This window comes from Dendrobates tinctorius, unplaced genomic scaffold (assembly GCF_039654945.1).
Source record: "Dendrobates tinctorius isolate UK_male_01 unplaced genomic scaffold, ASM3965494v1 ptg000165l, whole genome shotgun sequence".
Taxonomy (NCBI): Eukaryota; Metazoa; Chordata; class Amphibia; order Anura; family Dendrobatidae; genus Dendrobates; species Dendrobates tinctorius.
The window spans coordinates 16,144,963-16,165,765 of record NW_027361832.1 but is presented as its reverse complement, the minus strand read 5'-3'; the positions used below and the strand labels follow the sequence as shown (position 1 = coordinate 16,165,765).

General features: G+C 43.8%; 1 protein-coding gene across 2 annotated transcripts in view; it reads right to left on the bottom strand.

The window, feature by feature from the left end:
* The window catches only part of LOC141053166 (cytochrome P450 2D15-like), a 57,623-nt gene that overhangs the window by 17,549 nt on the left and 19,271 nt on the right, over nt 1-20,803 (bottom strand). For both annotated transcript variants that reach the window (XM_073550528.1, XM_073550529.1), the window contains exons 2-5: nt 18,243-18,405; nt 14,310-14,462; nt 14,036-14,196; nt 6,808-6,981 (exon numbers count right to left, since the gene is read on the bottom strand). In XM_073550528.1, the coding sequence (XP_073406629.1) occupies nt 6,808-6,981; nt 14,036-14,196; nt 14,310-14,462; nt 18,243-18,405 (651 nt within the window). The remainder of the gene's footprint in view (nt 1-6,807; nt 6,982-14,035; nt 14,197-14,309; nt 14,463-18,242; nt 18,406-20,803) is intronic.

The following is a 20,803-nucleotide window of genomic DNA, read 5'->3' as shown; positions in this document are numbered from 1 at the left end:
ACATCTAACAGCACGCAGTGAGTGGTTTTATTTGGTTGGGTAATTGGGTCTGTGTGATGACACAGTATTTAATCTTAATTATCCAGATGTCTATTTTCAGTAAGCCAGGAGGCATAGACTTATCTATATGCTGACGTTTGAATTTATCTGTTTGTTCTTTGGTTGGTCAAGAAAACAGACTTTTGTCCATCTAAGCCTGAAATATTGACTTTTAACTTGATGTTTCTTGTAACATTGTTTTGTTATCCTGGATGACAGAGACGCAGGGCAATTGAACAATAGATGTTTGTTAATATGTTGATTACACATTGTCCAGGCCAACTAGTTTGTTGACCAGTTAAAAATAGAAGTATGAACTGTGTAGATTGATTAAATACTCAAACAATGCGAGTTAATCTCATCATACCTTCCTATTGACCTCTGGATAATGGTTTGAAGGACAACAGTTGTGAACTATATAACGGGGAATATGCCTCTGTAACAAGAGATCCAGAGATGCTTTACAAAACCACAGACAGGAACACTCAACAAGACAGATGCAAGAACATCATGGCTCTATTATGAGGGACATAGATTTGACATTCTACAGAATGCCAGCTTAGGTGACCACAGGCCCGGCTGAGAGAATACAGATCTGCTCCATTGACCATCGCTGAACCCATGGATACGTTTGGAGTAGTCAGGATTTAGACCCACCGGTCACCTGAGTAACTTGGAAGTGTTTGGGGGAAGTAAGGTTGTGACCCTCCGGTCACCTGGCCTTGTACATCAATGGACTGTCAGCTTCCTAAGCTTGTCGTTAGTTCCGCTAACAGGTAGGGGTATTCGAACCTGGAAGCGGTTTTAATCCTGGCAAGTCAGCGGAAGGATTTAAACTCTGTAATTTTGCACCATCTTGGAGATTTTGTTGGGACTGTTCTATGTGTTATTTGCCTATTTTGTGGTTCAATAAAGTATTGACACACTGTTTTACCCTCACCCTGTGTTGTCCGAGTAGTATTATGCCCACGGTAAAAGGAGAGCGGGTGTGCAGTGGGACGATCCCTGGTCCATGCAGTCTCAAGTCAGCGGACTAGCGCATCCGCTGACCCCAGTGTCTCCACAGTCGGGTTTGCGAGGAGTTTTTCAAATATGGGGGTATGTTTGTCATGAATGCAAAAAAATGGGAGTGGAGTGGAAGTAGGTTGTTTGCAGAAGGGGATGGGCGCACAACGTCTTTTAGAGCCTGATGAACCTGCATAGTTTTTGAAGCAGAAGACGCCAGGGATATTCTTCTGAAGCTTCTTTTCTGATTTTTTTGCACTTTGTATATATTTTTTTAATTGTATACTGTACATGTATGAGAATGTACCAGTCACTTTTTAGACTACTTAATGGATTTTGAAGCCTGAAGTGATTAAAAGAAGTGACAAAAGAATAAACAAATGCACAACAAGTCTTGTGACATTGCTATGCATATGTTCAATGGTTTGGGTGGGGTTTTTTTAGTGCTTTTCTCAGGCAGTTTCCTGGAAGAGTCCACCAAAAAAAAAAAATACATTTGCACATACCCTCAAACGATAGTTGAGTTTTCATGGTGGATTTAAAAGGGACTGTCAACACAGAATGATTGTTCAAATCAAGTACAGGTGGTCGGTGCTTCACAGCAGGGCCAAACATTTATATATATACCTTCCCACCTACTTATTTTCCCTCTATATCCGCCCTTCTCTGGATCAATTAGGGGAGGGTGGATAGAGGAAAAACAAGCTGGTGGAAAGGTGTATTTTAATTGGCCAAGGCCACGCTATGAAGCTCCGAGCTGTGGGACTTAGTTTCATCAGTCATTCTGTGCTTTCCCATTTTCAGAAAACTCCAATCCCTTGAGTGCATTTTTTTTCCTTTTAATACAAAAAAAGCAAACAGTGCTTTATTCCTTTTCCGGGGTGCAGTCCTGAGTCTCTGCTGCTGCTCTCAGTGTCTGTTTTTATCAGCAGTACCAGGGATGGACACTGACAGCCTCTGTGCAAGAAATGTGTCTAGGCCCCCTTCCTTTTATGGCAAGAAAGATTAATATAAATAAATATATATATATATATATATATATACAGTGGGGAAAAAAAGTATTTAGTCAGTCAGCAATAGTGCAAGTTCCACCACTTAAAAAGATGAGAGGCGTCTGTAATTTACATCATAGGTAGACCTCAACTATGGGAGACAAACTGAGAAAAAAAAATCCAGAAAATCACATTGTCTGTTTTTTTTTCATTTTATTTGCATATTATGGTGGAAAATAAGTATTTGGTCAGAAACAAGCAATCAAGATTTCTGGCTCTCACAGACCTGTAACTACTTCTTTAAGAGTCTCCTCTTTCCTCCACTCATTACCTGTAGTAATGGCACCTGTTTAAACTTGTTATCAGTATAAAAAGACACCTGTGCACACCCTCAAACAGTCTGACTCCAAACTCCACTATGGTGAAGACCAAAGAGCTGTCAAAGGACACCAGAAACAAAATTGTAGCCCTGCACCAGGCTGGGAAGACTGAATCTGCAATAGCCAACCAGCTTGGAGTGAAGAAATCAACTGTGGGAGCAATAATTAGAAAATGGAAGACATACAAGACCACTGATAATCTCCCTCGATCTGGTGCTCCACGCAAAATCCCACCCCGTGGGGTCAGAATGATCACAAGAACGGTGAGCAAAAATCCCAGAACCACACGGGGGGGACCTAGTGAATGAACTGCAGAGAGCTGGGACCAATGTAACAAGGCCTACCATAAGTAACACACTACGCCACCATGGACTCAGATCCTGCAGTGCCAGACGTGTCCCACTGCTTAAGCCTGTACATGTCCGGGCCCGTCTGAAGTTTGCTAGAGAGCATTTGGATGATTCAGAGGAGTTTTGGGAGAATGTCCTATGGTCTGATGAAACCAAACTGGAACTGTTTGGTAGAAACACAACTTGTCGTGTTTGGAGGAAAAAGAATACTGAGTTGCATCCATCAAACACCATACCTACTGTAAAGCATGGTGGTGGAAACATCATGCTTTGGGGCTGTTTCTCTGCAAAGGGGCCAGGACGACTGATCCGGGTACATGAAAGAATGAATGGGGCCATGTATCGTGAGATTTTGAGTGCAAACCTCCTTCCATCAGCAAGGGCATTGAAGATGAAACGTGGCTGGGTCTTTCAACATGACAATGATCCAAAGCACACCGCCAGGGCAACGAAGGAGTGGCTTCGTAAGAAGCATTTCAAGGTCCTGGAGTGGCCTAGCCAGTCTCCAGATCTCAACCCAATAGAAAACCTTTGGAGGGAGTTGAAAGTCCGTGTTGCCAAGCGAAAAGCCAAAAACATCACTGCTCTAGAGGAGATCTGCATGGAGGAATGGGCCAACATACCAACAACAGTGTGTGGCAACCTTGTGAAGACTTACAGAAAACGTTTGACCTCTGTCATTGCCAACAAAGGATATATCACAAAGCATTGAGATGAAATTTTGTTTCTGACCAAATACTTATTTTCCACCATAATATGCAAATAAAATGAAAAAAAAACAGACAATGTGATTTTCTGGAATTTTTTTTCTCAGTTTGTCTCCCATAGTTGAGGTCTACCTGTGATGTAAATTACAGACGCCTCTCATCTTTTTAAGTGGTGGAACTTGCACTATTGCTGACTGACTAAATACTTTTTTTCCCCACTGTATATATACAGTGGGGCAAAAAAGTATTTAGTCAGTCAGCAATAGTGCAAGTTCCACCACTTAAAAAGATGAGAGGCGTCTGTAATTTACATCATAGGTAGACCTCAACTATGGGAGACAAACTGAGAAAAAAAAATCCAGAAAATCACATTGTCTGTTTTTTTTTCATTTTATTTGCATATTATGGTGGAAAATAAGTATTTGGTCAGAAACAAAATTTCATCTCAATACTTTGTGATATATCCTTTGTTGGCAATGACAAAGGTCAAACGTTTTCTGTAAGTCTTCACAAGGTTGCCACACACTGTTGTTGGTATGTTGGCCCATTCCTCCATGCAGATCTCCTCTAGAGCAGTGATGTTTTTGGCTTTTCGCTTGGCAACACGGACTTTCAACTCCCTCCAAAGGTTTTCTATAGGGTTGAGATCTGGAGACTGGCTAGGCCACTCCAGGACCTTGAAATGCTTCTTACGAAGCCACTCCTTCGTTGACCTGGCGGTGTGCTTTGGATCATTGTCATGTTGCAAGACCCAGCCACGTTTCATATTCAATGCCCTTGCTGATGGAAGGAGGTTTGCACTCAAAATCTCACGATACATGGCCCCATTCATTCTTTCATGTACCCGGATCAGTCGTCCTGGCCCCTTTGCAGAGAAACAGCCCCAAAGCATGATGTTTCCACCACCATGCTTTACAGTAGGTATGGTGTTTGATGGATGCAACTCAGTATTCTTTTTCCTCCAAACACGACAAGTTGTGTTTCTACCAAACAGTTCCAGTTTGGTTTCATCAGACCATAGGACATTCTCCCAAAACTCCTCTGGATCATCCAAATGCTCTCTAGCAAACTTCAGACGGGCCCGCACATGTACAGGCTTAAGCAGTGGGACACGTCTGGCACTGCAGGATCTGAGTCCATGGTGGCGTAGTGTGTTACTTATGGTAGGCCTTGTTATATTGGTCCCAGCTCTCTGCAGTTCATTCACTAGGTCCCCCCGCGTGGTTCTGGGATTTTTGCTCACCGTTCTTGTGATCATTCTGACCCCACGGGGTGGGATTTTGCATGGAGCACCAGATCGAGGGAGATTATCAGTGGTCTTGTATGTCTTCCATTTTCTAATTATTGCTCCCACAGTTGATTTCTTCACTCCAAGCTGGTTGGCTATTGCAGATTCAGTCTTCCCAGCCTGGTGCAGGGCTACAATTTTGTTTCTGGTGTCCTTTGACAGCTCTTTGGTCTTCACCATAGTGGAGTTTGGAGTCAGACTGTTTGAGGGTGTGCACAGGTGTCTTTTTATACTGATAACAAGTTTAAACAGGTGCCATTACTACAGGTAATGAGTGGAGGAAAGAGGAGACTCTTAAAGAAGAAGTTACAGGTCTGTGAGAGCCAGAAATCTTGATTGCTTGTTTCTGACCAAATACTTATTTTCCACCATAATATGCAAATAAAATGAAAAAAAAACAGACAATGTGATTTTCTGGATTTTTTTTTCTCAGTTTGTCTCCCATAGTTGAGGTCTACCTATGATGTAAATTACAGACGCCTCTCATCTTTTTAAGTGGTGGAACTTGCACTATTGCTGACTGACTAAATACTTTTTTGCCCCACTGTATATATATATTTTACCACACACATACATGTATATATATATATTGCATAGTCTCATTTATTATTTGTATTGCTGTCCCTTACACAGTGCCCTCTCTTGTTATGTACAGTACCGTCCCTTACATATTGGATTATATAGAGCCCTGTTTTTTATTACATACCGTCCTGTCTTGTTAGCTGATGGAGCATGGGAAAGCTTCCTTTCTAATGGAGGAGCTGATGGACTGGTAGTCTGGTCACTGGCTCTTCCATCAGCAGTCATTTTATATCTAACAAGAGAGGGGACTATGTAATAAAAGAGGGCGCTGTGAATAACAAAATTAACAAGAATACACTATGTAAGAGAAAGCACTGTACATAACAGCAGAGGAAGCTATATAATAAATAAAGGATGGCACGTATTAAGGGACGGTGTTACATATAATAGAAGAGGAAACTAATTAAGGATGGTGTTATACAGAATTAGTGAGTACACTATATACCAAAGTACTGTGTTAGACATAATAAGTGAGTACACTATATACTAAGGGACTGTGCTATACATAATACTTACATACACTATATACTAAGGGACTGTGTTAGACATAATAAGCGATGTCTTCCTCCATCTCCCCCTGTTCCTAAGTCCATTATAAGTCCCCCTTCCTCTCATCCCAATCCCCCACACCCCTCATTGTCCTCCTCCCCCTCCATCCCATTATTGTCCTCTCCCCACCTCCATAATTGCCTTCTCCCCCCAACCCCATTATTGCCCTCTCCATGACCCCCATCATGCCCTTTCCTCCACCACCCCATCACTGCCTCCTTCCCCACCACTCCCATCATTGTCTTTTCCACTACCACCATCATTGCCTTCTCCCCATCACCCCCACTAGTGCCTTCTCCCCATCACCCCATCATTGCCTTCTCCCCATCACCCCCATCATTGCTCTCTCCTCCACCTACACACACACACACACACACAGCACCATTCACCTCTCTGCACATTCCCCCACAGCGCTACACATGCATGCACACACCACCACTCATCTCCACACACACAACACATACATACAAGAAAAACGCACACACACTCACAGCACTGCTCACCTGTCGGCATGCTCTCCCGCAGCATCACTGCCTCCGGCTGCTCCCTCCTTCTAGCACAGCCGGCTACTGAATGATGACATCATCCAGCGGCTCTACTGTCTATGTCAGAGACAGGAAGCAAGATGGATCCCTGCAGCTCCGCTGCTATTTTCTCTTGTAGGCAGCGGAGCTGCGGGGATCGCTCCCTGTCGCACAAGAGGACAATCTGGCCAGGGGCCTCCCTCCACCTCCAGGCCTCGGTGCAGCCGCACAGGCGGTATGTCTGCCCATGAGCAGTACTGACATCAGTTTGACTTCACCACAGCCAGCTCAGAAGTTCTGAGCAAATTGTGCCATATTATGTCATAGCCTCTAAGCTCAATGGTAGATGACACGTGTAGCTGAAACACAGACTAATACAGTATTTGCTTACCTTTTCTATTTCCTCAAAAAAGGCATCAATGAAGTCCCTCCTGCTTGCAGGATCCCAGGTGTCCCTGTGTTTCTGGATGATTGCTCGTAAAAAGTCTAGGTAAGTGCGTTGGATAGTGAAAAGTTTCTGATGCGGCCCAGGCACCTTCATCAGCCAGGGAAAGAGTTTGTACAGCTAAAGGGAAAACATTTTTATAAGGATCTTACCCTTCACTAAACTAACTTGCAAAATATTCAATAGAGTGGAGAGTTCAATGATTGATTAATACAAAAAAGGAGCACATTTTATACAACAATATATCAATACAGCAAAAAACTTTCATGACAATAGTTTGGTACTCTTGATTCATAAGACATCCAGCAGTTCATTGCCTTGATCAATTACACTCACTGGCCACTTTATTAGGTACACCATGCTAGTAAGGGGTTGGACCCCCTTTTGCCTTCAGAACTGCCTCAATTCTTCGTGGCAGAGATTCAACAAGGTGCTGGAAGCATTCCTCAGAGATTTTGGACCATATTGACATGATGGCATCACACAGTTGGCGCAGATTTGTCGGCTGCACATCCCTGATGCGAATCTCCCGTTCCACCACATCCCAAAGATGCTCTATTGGATTGAGATCTGGTGACTGAGGAGGCCATTTGAGTACAGTGAACTCATTGTCATGTTCAAGAAACCAATCTGAGATGATTCGAGCTTTATGACATGGCGCATTATCCTGCTGAAAGTAGCCATCAGATGTTGGGTACATTGTGGTCATAAAGGGATGGACATGGTCAGCAACAATACTCAGGTAGGCTGTGGCGTTGCAACGATGCTCAATTGGTACCAAGGGGCCCAAAGAGTGCCCAGAAAAAATTCCCCACACCATGACACCACCACCACCAGCCTGAACCGTTGATACAAGGCAGGATGGATCCATGCTTTCATGTTGTTTACGCCAAATTCTGACCCTACCATCCGAATGTCGCAGCAGAAATCGAGACTCATCAGACCAGGCAACGTTTTTCCAATCTTCTACTGTCCAATTTCGATGAGCTTGTGCAAATTGTAGCCTCAGTTTCCTGTTCTTAGCTGAGAGGAGTGGTACCCAGTGTGGTCTTCTGCTGCTGTAGCCCATCTGCCTCAAAGTTCGACGCACTGTGCGTTCAGAGATGCTCTTCTGCCTACCTTGGTTGTAACGGGTGGCAATTTGAGTCACTGTTGCCTTTCTATCAGCTCGAACCAGTCTGCCCATTCTCCTCTGACCTCTGGCATCAACATGGCATTTCCGGCCACAGAACTGCCGCTCACTGGATTTTTTTTCTTTTTCGGACCATTCTCTGTAAACCCTAGAGATGGTTGTGCGTGAAAATCTCAGTAGATCAGCAGTTTCTGAAATACTCAGACCAGCCCTTCTGGCACCAACAATCATGCCACGTTCAAAGGCACTCAAATCACCTTTCTTCCCCATACTGATGCTCGGTTTGAACTGCAGGAGATTGTCTTGACCATGTCTACATGCCTAAATGCACTGAGTTGCCGCCATGTGATTGGCTGATTAGAAATTAAGTCTTAACACACAGTTGGACAGGTGTACCTAATAAAGTGGCCAGTGAGTGTATATTCCCAACAATGTTGGACACTTGTACTTGAAATCCACCAGGAAATTATTGTCAAGGCCGACCCAACAGTGATCAAATCACATACCTACTTGTCACTCTATTGTAAACCATTACTTGTACACATACAAGTTACATCTATCAGGATTCATATACTGAAATAAGTGATAAATCCTGTGTTGTGGGAGGACGATAATACACTGCTCAAAAAAAACAAAAAAAAAAAACAAAGGAAACACTACAATACCACTTCCTAGATATCACTGAATGAAATATTCATTACATGGTGGAACTGAGAAAAATTAAACAAAATTGAACAATGGAAATCAAAATGAATATCCCTTGGAGGTCTGGATTTGGAATGATACTCAAAATCAAAGTGGGAAGTAAAATTACAGACTGATCCAACTTCAGTGGAAATGGCTCAAGACAAGGAAATTGGCACAAGGTTGTCACGTCCCCCTTAAAGATCTGGAATTAGCTGGTCACGTCGGGTAATGAATCGCAGGTCTTCTTTAGAAATGGTGCGATTTGTGTCCCATATTAAATGGATTCAATTTCCTCTGGTGCTGAAGAGGTTAACGACGCTTATTATGTTGGTCAGAAACATGCAGCTCCATTTCAGCTGCTTCTGATCTGGTCATTACCTTTTTCTATAAAAACTGGTCAGACCTTATCCCTGCCAGTGAAAGATTTGTCTTCCTATCCTGTGCTAAAGCTAAGTGGTTGGAACAGAGTTGTAGCACTGTTCTAAAGTTTGCTGTAGTACGTGTGTGTTTATTTCCTAGTCCCTGGTCCCATTTAGTTTATTTCCCCCTGTCCCTAGCCTCCTCCCTATTGTTGGTTAGTGCTTTTGTATGATAGAGATTTTCTAGTATCCCGGTTTTGTCTGTGTGTTCTGTTTACCTTACAGTTCTGTCCCATGCCTCATGTGGTGGGGAAGTGGACAAAACAGGGTTTAATAGGAGCATAGCAAGGCAGAGACTCAGGCCACTCTACCTACAAGAGTACTCCCAGGACAGGGATAGTTAGGGTCCCATTCCAGTTTCAGACCTCACTTCATTACCGAAGATCGTCACAGCATGACAGAAATGATGCTCAGTAGTGTGTGTGGCCTCCATTTGCTACATGCCTAAATGTCCTCCTTACAACACAAGCTCCTTATGAGGTAGCGAATGTTCTCCTGAGGGATTTCCTCCAAGACCTGGATTAAAGCATCAGTCAACTCCTGGACATTCTGTGGTGAAACATGGCGTTGGTTGATGGAATGTGACACGATGCTTGATTCAATTCAAGTCTGGGGAATGGGCTGGCCAGCGTACAGCATCAAAGTATTCATCATGCAGGAACTGCTGACACATTTCAGCTACATGAGGTCTAGCATTGTCATGCATCAGAAGGAATCCAGTGACCAATGCATATGGTCTCACAATGGGACTGAGGATCTCATTCCGGTATCTAATGGCAATCAGGGTACCTCTGGCTAGCACATGAAGGGTTGTGCGGCCCTCCAAAAAAGTGCCCCCACACCATTACTAACCCACTGCTAAATTGGTCATTCTTGAGGATGTTGCAGGCAGCAGACCATTCTCCACAGCATCTCCAGACTGTCACATATGCTCAATGTAAACCTGCTCTCATCTGTGAAGAGCACAGGGTGCCAATGTCAAATATGCTAATCTTGGTGTTCTCTGGCAAATGTCAATTGCCCTGCACGTTGTTGGGCTGTGGACATCGGGCCCTTATACTACCCTCATGGAGTCTGTTCCTGACAGTTTGAGCAAACACATGGATGTTAGTGGCCTGTTGAAGGTTATTTTCCAGGGTTCTGGAACTGCTCCTTCTGCTCCTCCTTGCACAATGGAGTGGGTTGTGGACCTGATGCTGGGTTGTTGCTCTTCTACAGCCTCCTTCATGTCACCTGGTGTACTGACCTATCTCCTGGTATTTGCTACATGCTATGGACACTGTGCTGACAAACACAGCTACCCTTCTTGCCAAATTTAGCTTGGATGTGCCATCCTGGATGATCTGCACTACCTGAGCAACTTCTGTGGGTTGTAGACACCGCCTAATGCTAATGTACAGTACCTGTTGGGGTGAGAGCAATGACAAACTGTATAAGTGACCAAAACAACCAAAAAGGATGATAAAAGAGAAATGGTTTGTGGTCACCACCTGCTGAACTACTCCTTTATAGGGGTTGTCTTGCTAGGTGTCTATCATTTCTACCTGTTGTCTGTTCCACTTACACAACAGCAGAAGAAATTGATTCACAATCAGTGTTGCTTCATAACTGTGTGAGGGAGGGCACAAAACAGAGGGAGGGCATGCAAACAGTGTCCATTACTCAGCATACCTGTGGCTTCACTTTATGCACCATCGGGGTCTCCTCTACATTGCTGGAGGCTCCCTCTGTCTGGTTTTGCACAAATGCAGACACAGTCCATTTCAACTTTTAAACACATAACTTTACCGGCCTTCAAACACAGCACATTCATATTCATCACAGAATCAACATCAGATTTCGCAGAGTGCATTTTCTCCTCTTCCCCTGTACTTCTCTGCTGGTTATACAGTAGGTTTCCAGGATGGACTGTATCATATGGTTCCTCAGTGTCCTCTGTTGTGAATTCGCTTTCTGGCCTCCCTCTGGTTATTACTGAAGGTAGTGGAGCTGGTCAGATCAACAGAGGGGTTGCGAGTTCTCTTTCTGGGCTCCCTCTGGTGGTTAATGGCGGTAGTGGAGCTGATCTAATTGACAGAGGCTTGTCACCTGATAATGATGATGACGATTGGAGATCTGGGGTTTCAGATTGGAATTTAAGACAGCCGACTCCCATTATCCCTGCTGGTGATTAGCTTCCTGTTCCTCCTGAGGTCTGATTTCTCCAGCTCTGTCCCTGCATGTTCAGCTAAGTGGTTTATTTGTTATTCTGTTTGCATTTGATCTGGTTTTGTCTATCTCTTCTTGGTGGGGGTCAGTCAGCTCCAGCTGGGGCTGTGCTGAATCACCGCCCATATGTTACTGCTTGTGCCAGTTTGTTTTATCCCGTTAGATTAGTCTCTTTTTGCTCTGCTTTCAGAACATACCAGAGTGCTGATATAGTGGGGGGCGAAGTCGTGTGACTTCAGTGTTTTTTGCATCAGACGTGTTGGACTTTTTGCAGGGTTTTTTGCGTGATTGCAGACAGTGTCTTTCCTTTCCTGTCCTGTTTAGTCAGTGTGGGCCCCATCATTTGCTCAGTCTATTTTCCTGCCTGTGTTTGTGTTTTCATCTTGTCTCACCGACAATATATGTTTGGGGGCTATCTATTCCTTTGGGGTCTGCTCTGGGGCAGTTTAGATTTCCTGTTTCTTGCTTAAGGCTTAGTTAGCTCTCCGGCTGTGCTGAGGCATCTAGGATCATCGTAGGTATGCTCCATGGCTACTGCTAGTTGTGTGGATAGGATCAGGGGTCTGCAATCCGCTTAGGTACCAACCTCTCTGGTTTTCTGTGGCTTAGCCTGGACCTGCTCTCCTCCTCAGTGACCCATTTATAACAGTCCTCCCTGTTCAGAATCTCTGTGCTTGGGGGTTTCCTCAACTGTTTTGTCCTGGATCTGAGGGTGTCAGCCCAAGCGATGATCTGCCACATGATGAGCGACCTTCCCATCTAAACTGCTGTGACTTCTCCTGCGGTTCCAATTCCCACTACAGCGGTCATTGCTGTCTTTGCTGCTGTTCTGACCCACTGGCCCTGGATGGCTTGGCTCCAATACTTCAATGTTAAGGGGTCACTGTTGTCCCTGTAAAGCCCGGGCTCTAAGCCCACCCGAGCTGTCTGGGCACCCTCGTCCTACTCCTGACACTTCAGGAAGTGTTCCCAACTTACCCACAGTGAACCCTCCTACATTTAACCGCTAATATACTGAACCTCTAGCTTATAGTACGTACTCTATAATGCCCCATTTAGTGACCATAAATGAGTACTAAGATTTTCCTATTATTCATATTTACATAGAAGAGTATATACATATGCCCATTATTCAGTAACACAAACACTATATACATAGCAGCATAACTAAATACACAACTTTAAGGGGGTAGAGACATGGTACTCCCCCCTTACAACTGGACAGGTTGATTTCATAGAAGTGTGATTGATTTGGAGTTACATTGTGTTGTTTGCGTGTTCCCTTTATTTAATTTTTTTGAGCAGTGTATATTCTTCCAAAGACAGGTTTCACCGAGTGATCCTTGAGATCTCCCATAGATATAGGGTTTATTTATGGCCATCAACTAAAAAAGCCTCTCTCAGGCAGACTTGTAGCCAGCCAGTCTCATATAGGTATCTACAACAGGAAAGTTGTGACCTCTGAGTAGCTGCTAGCCAGAGGCATGAGCTTGAGGCAACAGTGGTCAGACTAGCCATGTCAAAAACTGGAGGACAAGAATCGGGGCAAAAATAAATAAAATCAGGAGACATAACGAAGTCAGAGGAGTAGCTGGGGTCAGATACCAGGAGGTCAGCCAAGGACAACCAGAATGCAATCAAGGATAGCGCACCAGGAGTATAGGGATAAAACTATTACAATAATTGTCTGACCTGCCCAAAAATAACTATCATGCAATAATAAAATATGATACTGACCTGCAGTTATTGGGTTCATCTGCAGGGAAATACAATTAAAACCCAATATAGCCTCTTGACGAAGTGTGGCATCACAGAGAAAATTAATTTTTCATTACTGCTCAGTATACTGGAAGCTCGGCTGTAATCACGCTCCGGCACTTAGAATGACAGCTCGTTCTGTACACATACACTGAGGGCAGGCTGTCACTCCGTGTCGGGCCGAGCTCCCAGTATATTGAGCAGTGACTTAATCACTCTCATGTACTACCCCGGAGAGTCAGAGAGTAGTTGCATGATGATTACACTGTGACTAAAGGGCATGTCACACTAAGAGATATCGCTAGCAATATCGCTATAACTTGTGACGTTATAGCGATATTGCTAGCGATATCGTTATGTCTGATACTTACCTAAAACCGCTCCCCCGCTGGTTATCGCTGATCGCGCGAGAACGTCCAGGACTGTTTCTCGTCGTCAGCTTCCTGCGGCGCTTCCTGCTGTGGAGACGAGCGACGCGTGGAGCCGGGCGGGAGGACGCAGGATCGCCTGGTGTGACAGGTAAGTAGCGACCCCGTCCCCAGCGATGTCGCTGGTGAGATCTGCCTGTGTGGCAGCTCACTAGCGACCACTTAGCGATGTACCAGCGATCCTGACCGCGTCATATCGCTGGTCGGGATCGCTGGTACATCGCTAAGTGTGACAGTACCTTAAAATTTCAATTTCTCTGTGTACCTGGCTACAAAGGAATTTGCTTTTTACCTGCAGATTGTTGGTGTGTTTTGGTGATTTCCTGTTCCCTTTAATTGGATTACTGCAACAAGCTAGTATGTAGCCTACACTGCCCAGATATGCCGGCATTGCTGCCTCCTCCATCACCAGAGCTGCCAACAAAGTCATTATAAAAATGTGTAGTTCAAACTCCATCCATGTGAGAAGTTAATAAATTGGCTGATCGATACATACAGTATATAGATACTGTATTTGACAGATATAACGAATAAATATTTACCTGAGTGATGGGTTTTGTTTCCAGCTCAAAAGTTTCTTTGAGCAAATAAATCATTCTCTGAAATGACGAATCGCTGTATTCAAATCGGTCTCCAAACATAATAGAGCAGATGACATTGCTGATGGCATTAGTAATCACCATAAAGGGGTCAAAGGGACGTCCTGAAGACAACCAAATAAGGAACAGTTCTACATTGTATTTTGTACATCATTTCTCTTTTTTAGTACATTAATTGGTAAGAATAGCTAGAATAAAAGTTTGTAACTTTAGGTACCTTCATTGTCCTGAAAAGCAGAGCAGAGGTAGCCGGCTTCTTCTCGTATACGCTCCTCCATAGATTTCTTTCCCATGCCAAAGTTTCTCAAAGTGAAAAGGGTAAATCGTCTTTGCTCCTTCCAATGTTGGCCGTAGCCAGTGAATGCAATCCCTGTGGAAGAACATCTGTATATCAGAAGTTGCTGCAGAGCTCACAACAGGACCATGGCACATGCCTCGTACATGATAGGAATGTGATGAATTTAAAGTAATAAAATAATAATGAAAATCATATGTAGATGCCACCATAAAATCCAATGGCAGGGGGTGAGGTGTAAGGTTGGCGGGACATCTGGTTCCGGCGCTGGATTCCTTATGTTAATAAGGGTTAAAGCTGTTTCGGGGTATTTGTTTCTCAACATTGCAGAGCAAGGGTTTAATGGTGGAATGCAACGTAGACACAGACGAATGTTTCAAGGACTTGCCACTTATCAGAGAAAAACAGGAATTTCAGCAATACCCCCGAAACAACTGCCTGCAAATGAGTGAGTATCTCAAAATGCCCAATTACGATAGATAGTATAAAAACACACAAGACCATCATGTGATACTCATATATAAGGGAAAGTAAAGGAAGGTATTATTTAATACTCATACTTACTTGCATATAAATATATTGTATTTATCTGTTCATGTGTTGCAGTTAATGCGTATTAGGTGGTTTAAGGTAATGACATACGATCAGGTCCTAATATAAAATATATACAGTGCCGTGTGAAAGTATTCGGCCACCTGGAACTTTTCAACCTTTTCCCACATATCATGCTTCAAACATAAAAAGATACCAAATGTAAATTTTTGGTGAAGAATCAACATCAAGTGGAACACAACTGTGAAGTTGAATGAAATTTACTGGTTATTTTAAATTTTTGTGGAAATTCAAAAACTGAAAAGTGGGGCGTGCAATATTATTCAGCCCTTTTACTTTCAGTGCAGCAAACTCACTCCAGAAGTTCATTGTGGATCTCTGAATGATCCAATGTTGTCCTAAATGACTAATGATGATAAATATAATTCACCTGTGTGTAATCAAGTCTCCGTATCAATGCACCTGCTCTGTGATAGTCTCAGGGTTCTGGTTGATGCACAGAGAGCATCATGAAGACCAAGGAACACAACAGGCAGGTCTGTGATACTGTTGTGGAGAAGTTTAAAGCTGGATTTGGATACAAAATGATTTCCAAAACTTTAAACATCCCAAGGAGCACTGTGCAAGCGATCATATTGAAATGGAAGGAGTATCATACCACTGCAAATCTACCAAGACCCGGCCGTCCCTCTAAACTTTCATCTCAAACAAGAAGAAGACTGATCAGAGATGCAGCCTAGAGGCCCATGATCACTCTGGATGAACTGCAGAGATCTACAGCTGAGGTGGGACAGTCTGTCCATAGGACAACAATCAGTCGTACACTGCACAAATCTGGCCTTTATGGAAGAGTAGCAAGAAGAAAGCCATTTCTCAAAGATATCCATAAAAAGTATGGTTTTAAGTTTGCAACAAGCCACCTGGAATACACACCAAACATGTGGAAGAAGGTGCTCTGGTCAGATGAAACCAAAATCAAACTTTTTGGCAGCAATGCCAAACGATATGTTTGGCTTAAAGGCAACACAGCTTATCACCCTGAACACACCATCCCCACTGTCAAACATGGTGGTGGGAGCATCATGGTTTGGGCCTGCTTTTCTTCAGCAGGGACAGGGAAGATGGTTAAAATTGATGGGAAGATGGATGGAGCTAAATACAGGACCATTCTTGAAGAAAACCTGTTGGAGTCTGCAAAAGACCTGAGACTGGGACGGAGATTTGTCTTCCAACAAGACAATGATCCCAAGCAAAGCAAAATCTACAATGGAATGGTTCATAAATAAACGTATCCTGGTGTTAGAATGGCCAAGTCAAAGTCCAGACCCGAATCCAATCAAGAATCTGTAGAAAGAGCTGAAAACTGCTGTTCACAAACAATCTCCATCAAACCTCACTGAGCTCGAGTTGTTTGCCAAGGAAGAACAGGCAAGAATTTCAGTCTCTCGATGTATAAAACTAATAGAGACATACTCCAAGCGACTTGCAGCTGTAATCGCAGCAAAAGGTGGCGCAACAAAGTATTAAGTTAAAGGGGCTGAATAATATTGCACACCCCAATTTTCAGTTTTTGAATTTCCACAAAAATTTAAAATAACCAATAAATTTCGTTCAACTTCACAATTGTGCTCCACTTGATGTTGATTCTTCACCAAAAATTTACATTTGGTAACTTTGTGTTTGAAGCATGTATTTGGGAAAAGGTTGAAAAGTTCCAGGGAGCCGAATACATTCGCAACGCACTGTATATATTATATCAGCTCACTTGGCTGCACACGGAGGTAGTCATGCATTGTCACTGCATCTTTAAGGATGAACTTGGTTTATTGGCTACAGCATAAACCAAGGTTTAAGCACAAAATAAACCCAGCCCTCTGGACAAAACAGCAAAACAAAAAACGGTAGCACTAGGTGCAGTCCTTGAATGGGGGGGGGTCAGGCCTCTCAGAGTTGGCAATGTTGGTAGAACGTGCACACACACTTTCCTGGAGTCTTTCTCTCCAGGGACTCACCATCCCTGGCTGCTCCTGGAGTTCAGCTATTTAAGCCCAGACCATGTGACTCCTCGCCCATGTGACTGATCACATGACTGACATCACACAGGTCCTGTCAGCCCACGGCAGTGCCGGCTCTGCAGGTGGAGATCAGGTGGACAACCCCCTACCTGCTCTATGGATGTCCACATAAAAAAACAGCCTATTATGCAAACACTTAATGTATTGGATGAAAAAACTGATATCACCGACACCGTTAGGAGTAGTGAAACATCTCCCCTCCAGCACTTTACCAGTGACTGTCACAATATATATGGCCCTTTATATCATTGTTGTATATTCTATGACTAAGATTTGTTATGTTAGAAACCCTAGCCGCTGAGCAAATAGAGAGACTCGCTGATCAGGCCTGTGGCAACAAGAAAGGCTGTGACAAAGTAGGGTGAAACACAGCGTTTCACAGGCTCTGGAATAGACTATGGTGGAAGGAAACCATCTGTATGAAAATGCTTTACACCGTGAAGGAAACATTCATAAGACTTTGTATCAACTTCCCCTTGTACATGACCCTTACCAAGTTACCATTCAGTAAAGACTTTTAGAACGGGAGTCTCCTTTATTGAACTGCAGAACCTATGGTCCTGGCCACAACACCAACGGCTGCAGGCAGCCTGCATGGGCACAAGGCCATCCCAGCATAAACACCCAGCCAGGACCCACACTTCCATTTAGCGCACCATAACGTAAATGGAGGAGAGGAGTGCTTCAGCCTTGACTATTGTCCCTTGCTACATGTGCACATGACGAGTTTTACAAGCAGAAGACTCTTCAGAAAACTGGCTTTTTTTTACATTTTCTAGCAGTTCTGACCGGTGATGGTTTTTGCAACGTTATTTTATTTACTGTCATTTTTCTGCATTTTTTTATTACTCCATTGGATAATGAAGAGTGGTTTTTAAATAGGCTGTTTTAACTGGATTTTTGACAGTTTGAACTGAGTACCTTATCCAACTGGTACTGTTCCACCAATTCTGAAAGGTTTTTTTTCTGTGCCCCTGTGTTCTAAAGTTATGACCCCTTGTAATAAAGAGTTTCCAACATGCAAATTTTCCCTTCAGCAAACAGGGCATACACCACAGAACTTCTCTGTGGACATTAGCTTATTCCCCTCTATAACACTGGCAAATCAAATCTTGGCCAATTTATAAATGTGAAATAGCATATGCCCACAGAGGACACAGCTACACAGATTTGTCTCATGTGAATATTAACCTATTACTTTCTTCTGTTTGTAAGTATTGACACTTACCTTTATTCAATCCAAGATGCTCAAACATTGGTATGGAGGGTCTGTCAGCGGTGTCCTCTGATTTAGTTACTAGTCCTTCTTTTATCGCATCATATCCATTTAATACTACAGCGTTCTCAAAGAAAATCTGCATGCTGAAAACATTTCCATACTGCTTCCCCAACTGTAAGAGAAATGAAGAAAAAATACTATTAAAAACAGCATTTCTATAATGATAGCAAAAATATGTTTTTAGAAAAATTTTACAAAAAAAGTAAGGATAGCGTGTGCTAAGAATGTAATAATGAGTATTTATGGCAAATGGTGCATTGGCATCAATGACTAAGTCTCCTTTAAAGGGATTGTTTAATTTTATTTAGGAGGGCACTTAGGCTTGATATGGGTGCATCTTCTGACCTCACATTTGGAAGAAGGGTGCTCCAGGCTGTGGTCCCTTCCTTAATTCTTACCCCTCTGTTATTCTATTGTGGAGCTGTCATGTGGGATCAAATTAAGTATTAGTTATTTACAGGTAATGGGATTTTTAGGAGCCCATGAGAGCACCCTAATATTCCCTCCATTCACGTGTGAGTGAGCATTTCTTTCACTGGTACAGTATATAGTCAAGTTTGAAAATTTGATGGGTGTTTGGATTAAGATGTATTTTGCAATTAACCATGGGAGGCCCTCTGTGCATTGTAATCCAACTGATGCATGGGACAGGTGAAGCTCTTTTAGGTCTGTACATTTCCTTTCCTTGAAAGTTGGACCTCTTTTATCATGGTGCGGTCATGGGCTCCGAAAAATCCCGTTACCAGTAAGTAACTAACTTTTTTTTGTTTTCATGGCTCAACATTATGTGAAGCACTTTGGAGTTCAAGGTGCTCACCACACATCTAGATAAATTACTTGAGGGGTCTAGTTTCTACATGTCACTTGTGTTGGGGGTTCCCCTGTTTAGGCACATTAGGGGCTCTCCAAACGCGACATGACACCTGCAGAACATTCCATTCAAAATCTGCACTCCAAAACGTTACTTCATCTTTTCTCAGCCCTGACATGCACTCAAACAGTAATTTTACCTCATATATGGGGTATCAGTGGGACGCCCTCACACCCAGGGCTGTGGGGTACTCGGTACTGGGCCCGGTGGATCTCAATGGGAGTTGTCACGGTAGCTGTGACCCGGCCCATGGCCCTGGGCGCCCATGGTAAATGTTCAGTGTGAATGAATAAGTCGTGACGCCACCAGTGGTGTTCGGCAATGTAGATGTTAGGCCGACGCTGCAGACAGATCCTCTGGGACAGATAGTGTGGTGCAGCAGGGATGGTATAGCCCTCCACAGGCAGGGCTGTTGTCCCAGGGCAGAGTAGATATGGTGACACATAGGTGGTGTAGTGTCAAGCGCAGGGGATGCAGTGGTGCCGGGCAGGTTGATGCTGGAATAAGTGGAGGACACCAGGGCATGTAGTTCCAACACTTTACTCACAGTCTGTTGCACAAACAGGTGCCTGCTTCTGTGCCGTGTCCTCCAGGTCTGGGACTCAGTCAACCCCCCAGGCCAGATGGAATACTCCTTTCCAACACTCTGCCAACTTGTGCCTTTCTGAATGTCTCCTTTTATAGCGCCTTTAGATGAAGTACTCCTAGTACTGAGTTACACTTGAGTTCCTCCTGGCTGATGTTCCTATGAACTCTACTTGTACGGCAGACAGCTGTAGCCTGCTTCGGGGACTCCTTGCTCCTAAGTCCTGGCTCACTATCCAGTTGCTGTTGTGCCCCCAAGTCTTGTGTGGGAATAAAGTGGTCACTACTTCTATTCCTCCGGTGTCTGCTGCAGGACCATTAGTATCCATACAACCTCGGGGACCGGGCCCCGGCCTTGGGCTTAGAAATTCCAGGAAGGGTTCTCTTATACTCCTCACGTTCCGTACTAATCCTTTCCTTCTATGGAGAGTCAAGCTTTCAGTCTATGTTGCTCTCTCGTTCTCTCTTTCCCGTGTCAGCAGACCCAGATCACTGGGATCTGCTGCAGCACTTCCATCCATCTATCCCTCTCTCTAGGGATCTTCTTCTCTCTAGCTCCTCAATCAACTACTGACTAACTGACTTAAACTCTTCCCGCTCCTTGAAATGTAATCTAACTCCACCCACCTCCCAGCACATTTCGTGTTCCAAGCAGGGAGCCACCAATGGGTGCTTTGTTATACTCCAAGCAGGGAGCCACTGAAGGTGCTTTGCTACACTACTTTGTGGTGCGGGGTGCAGGCATTGGAGCGTGGTCAGGAGTTTCCACCTTACCTGGATGGTGGGGCACCACACCTCAGGAGGAGGTGCAGTACCTCTGTTGCGACTGAGCCTCAGGGGCGCAAAATCAGCATACTCAGGAGAAATTGCACAACAAATCTTGAGGTCCATTTTTTCCTGATACCCTTGTGAAAACAAAAATTGGGTCTAAAGTAAGATTTTTGTGAAGTTAAATTTTATTTTTTTCCTTCCACATTCCATTAATTCCTGTGAAGCACCTGAAGGGTAAATAAACGTCTTTAAAGAGGTTTTTAAACACCTTCAGGAGTGCAGT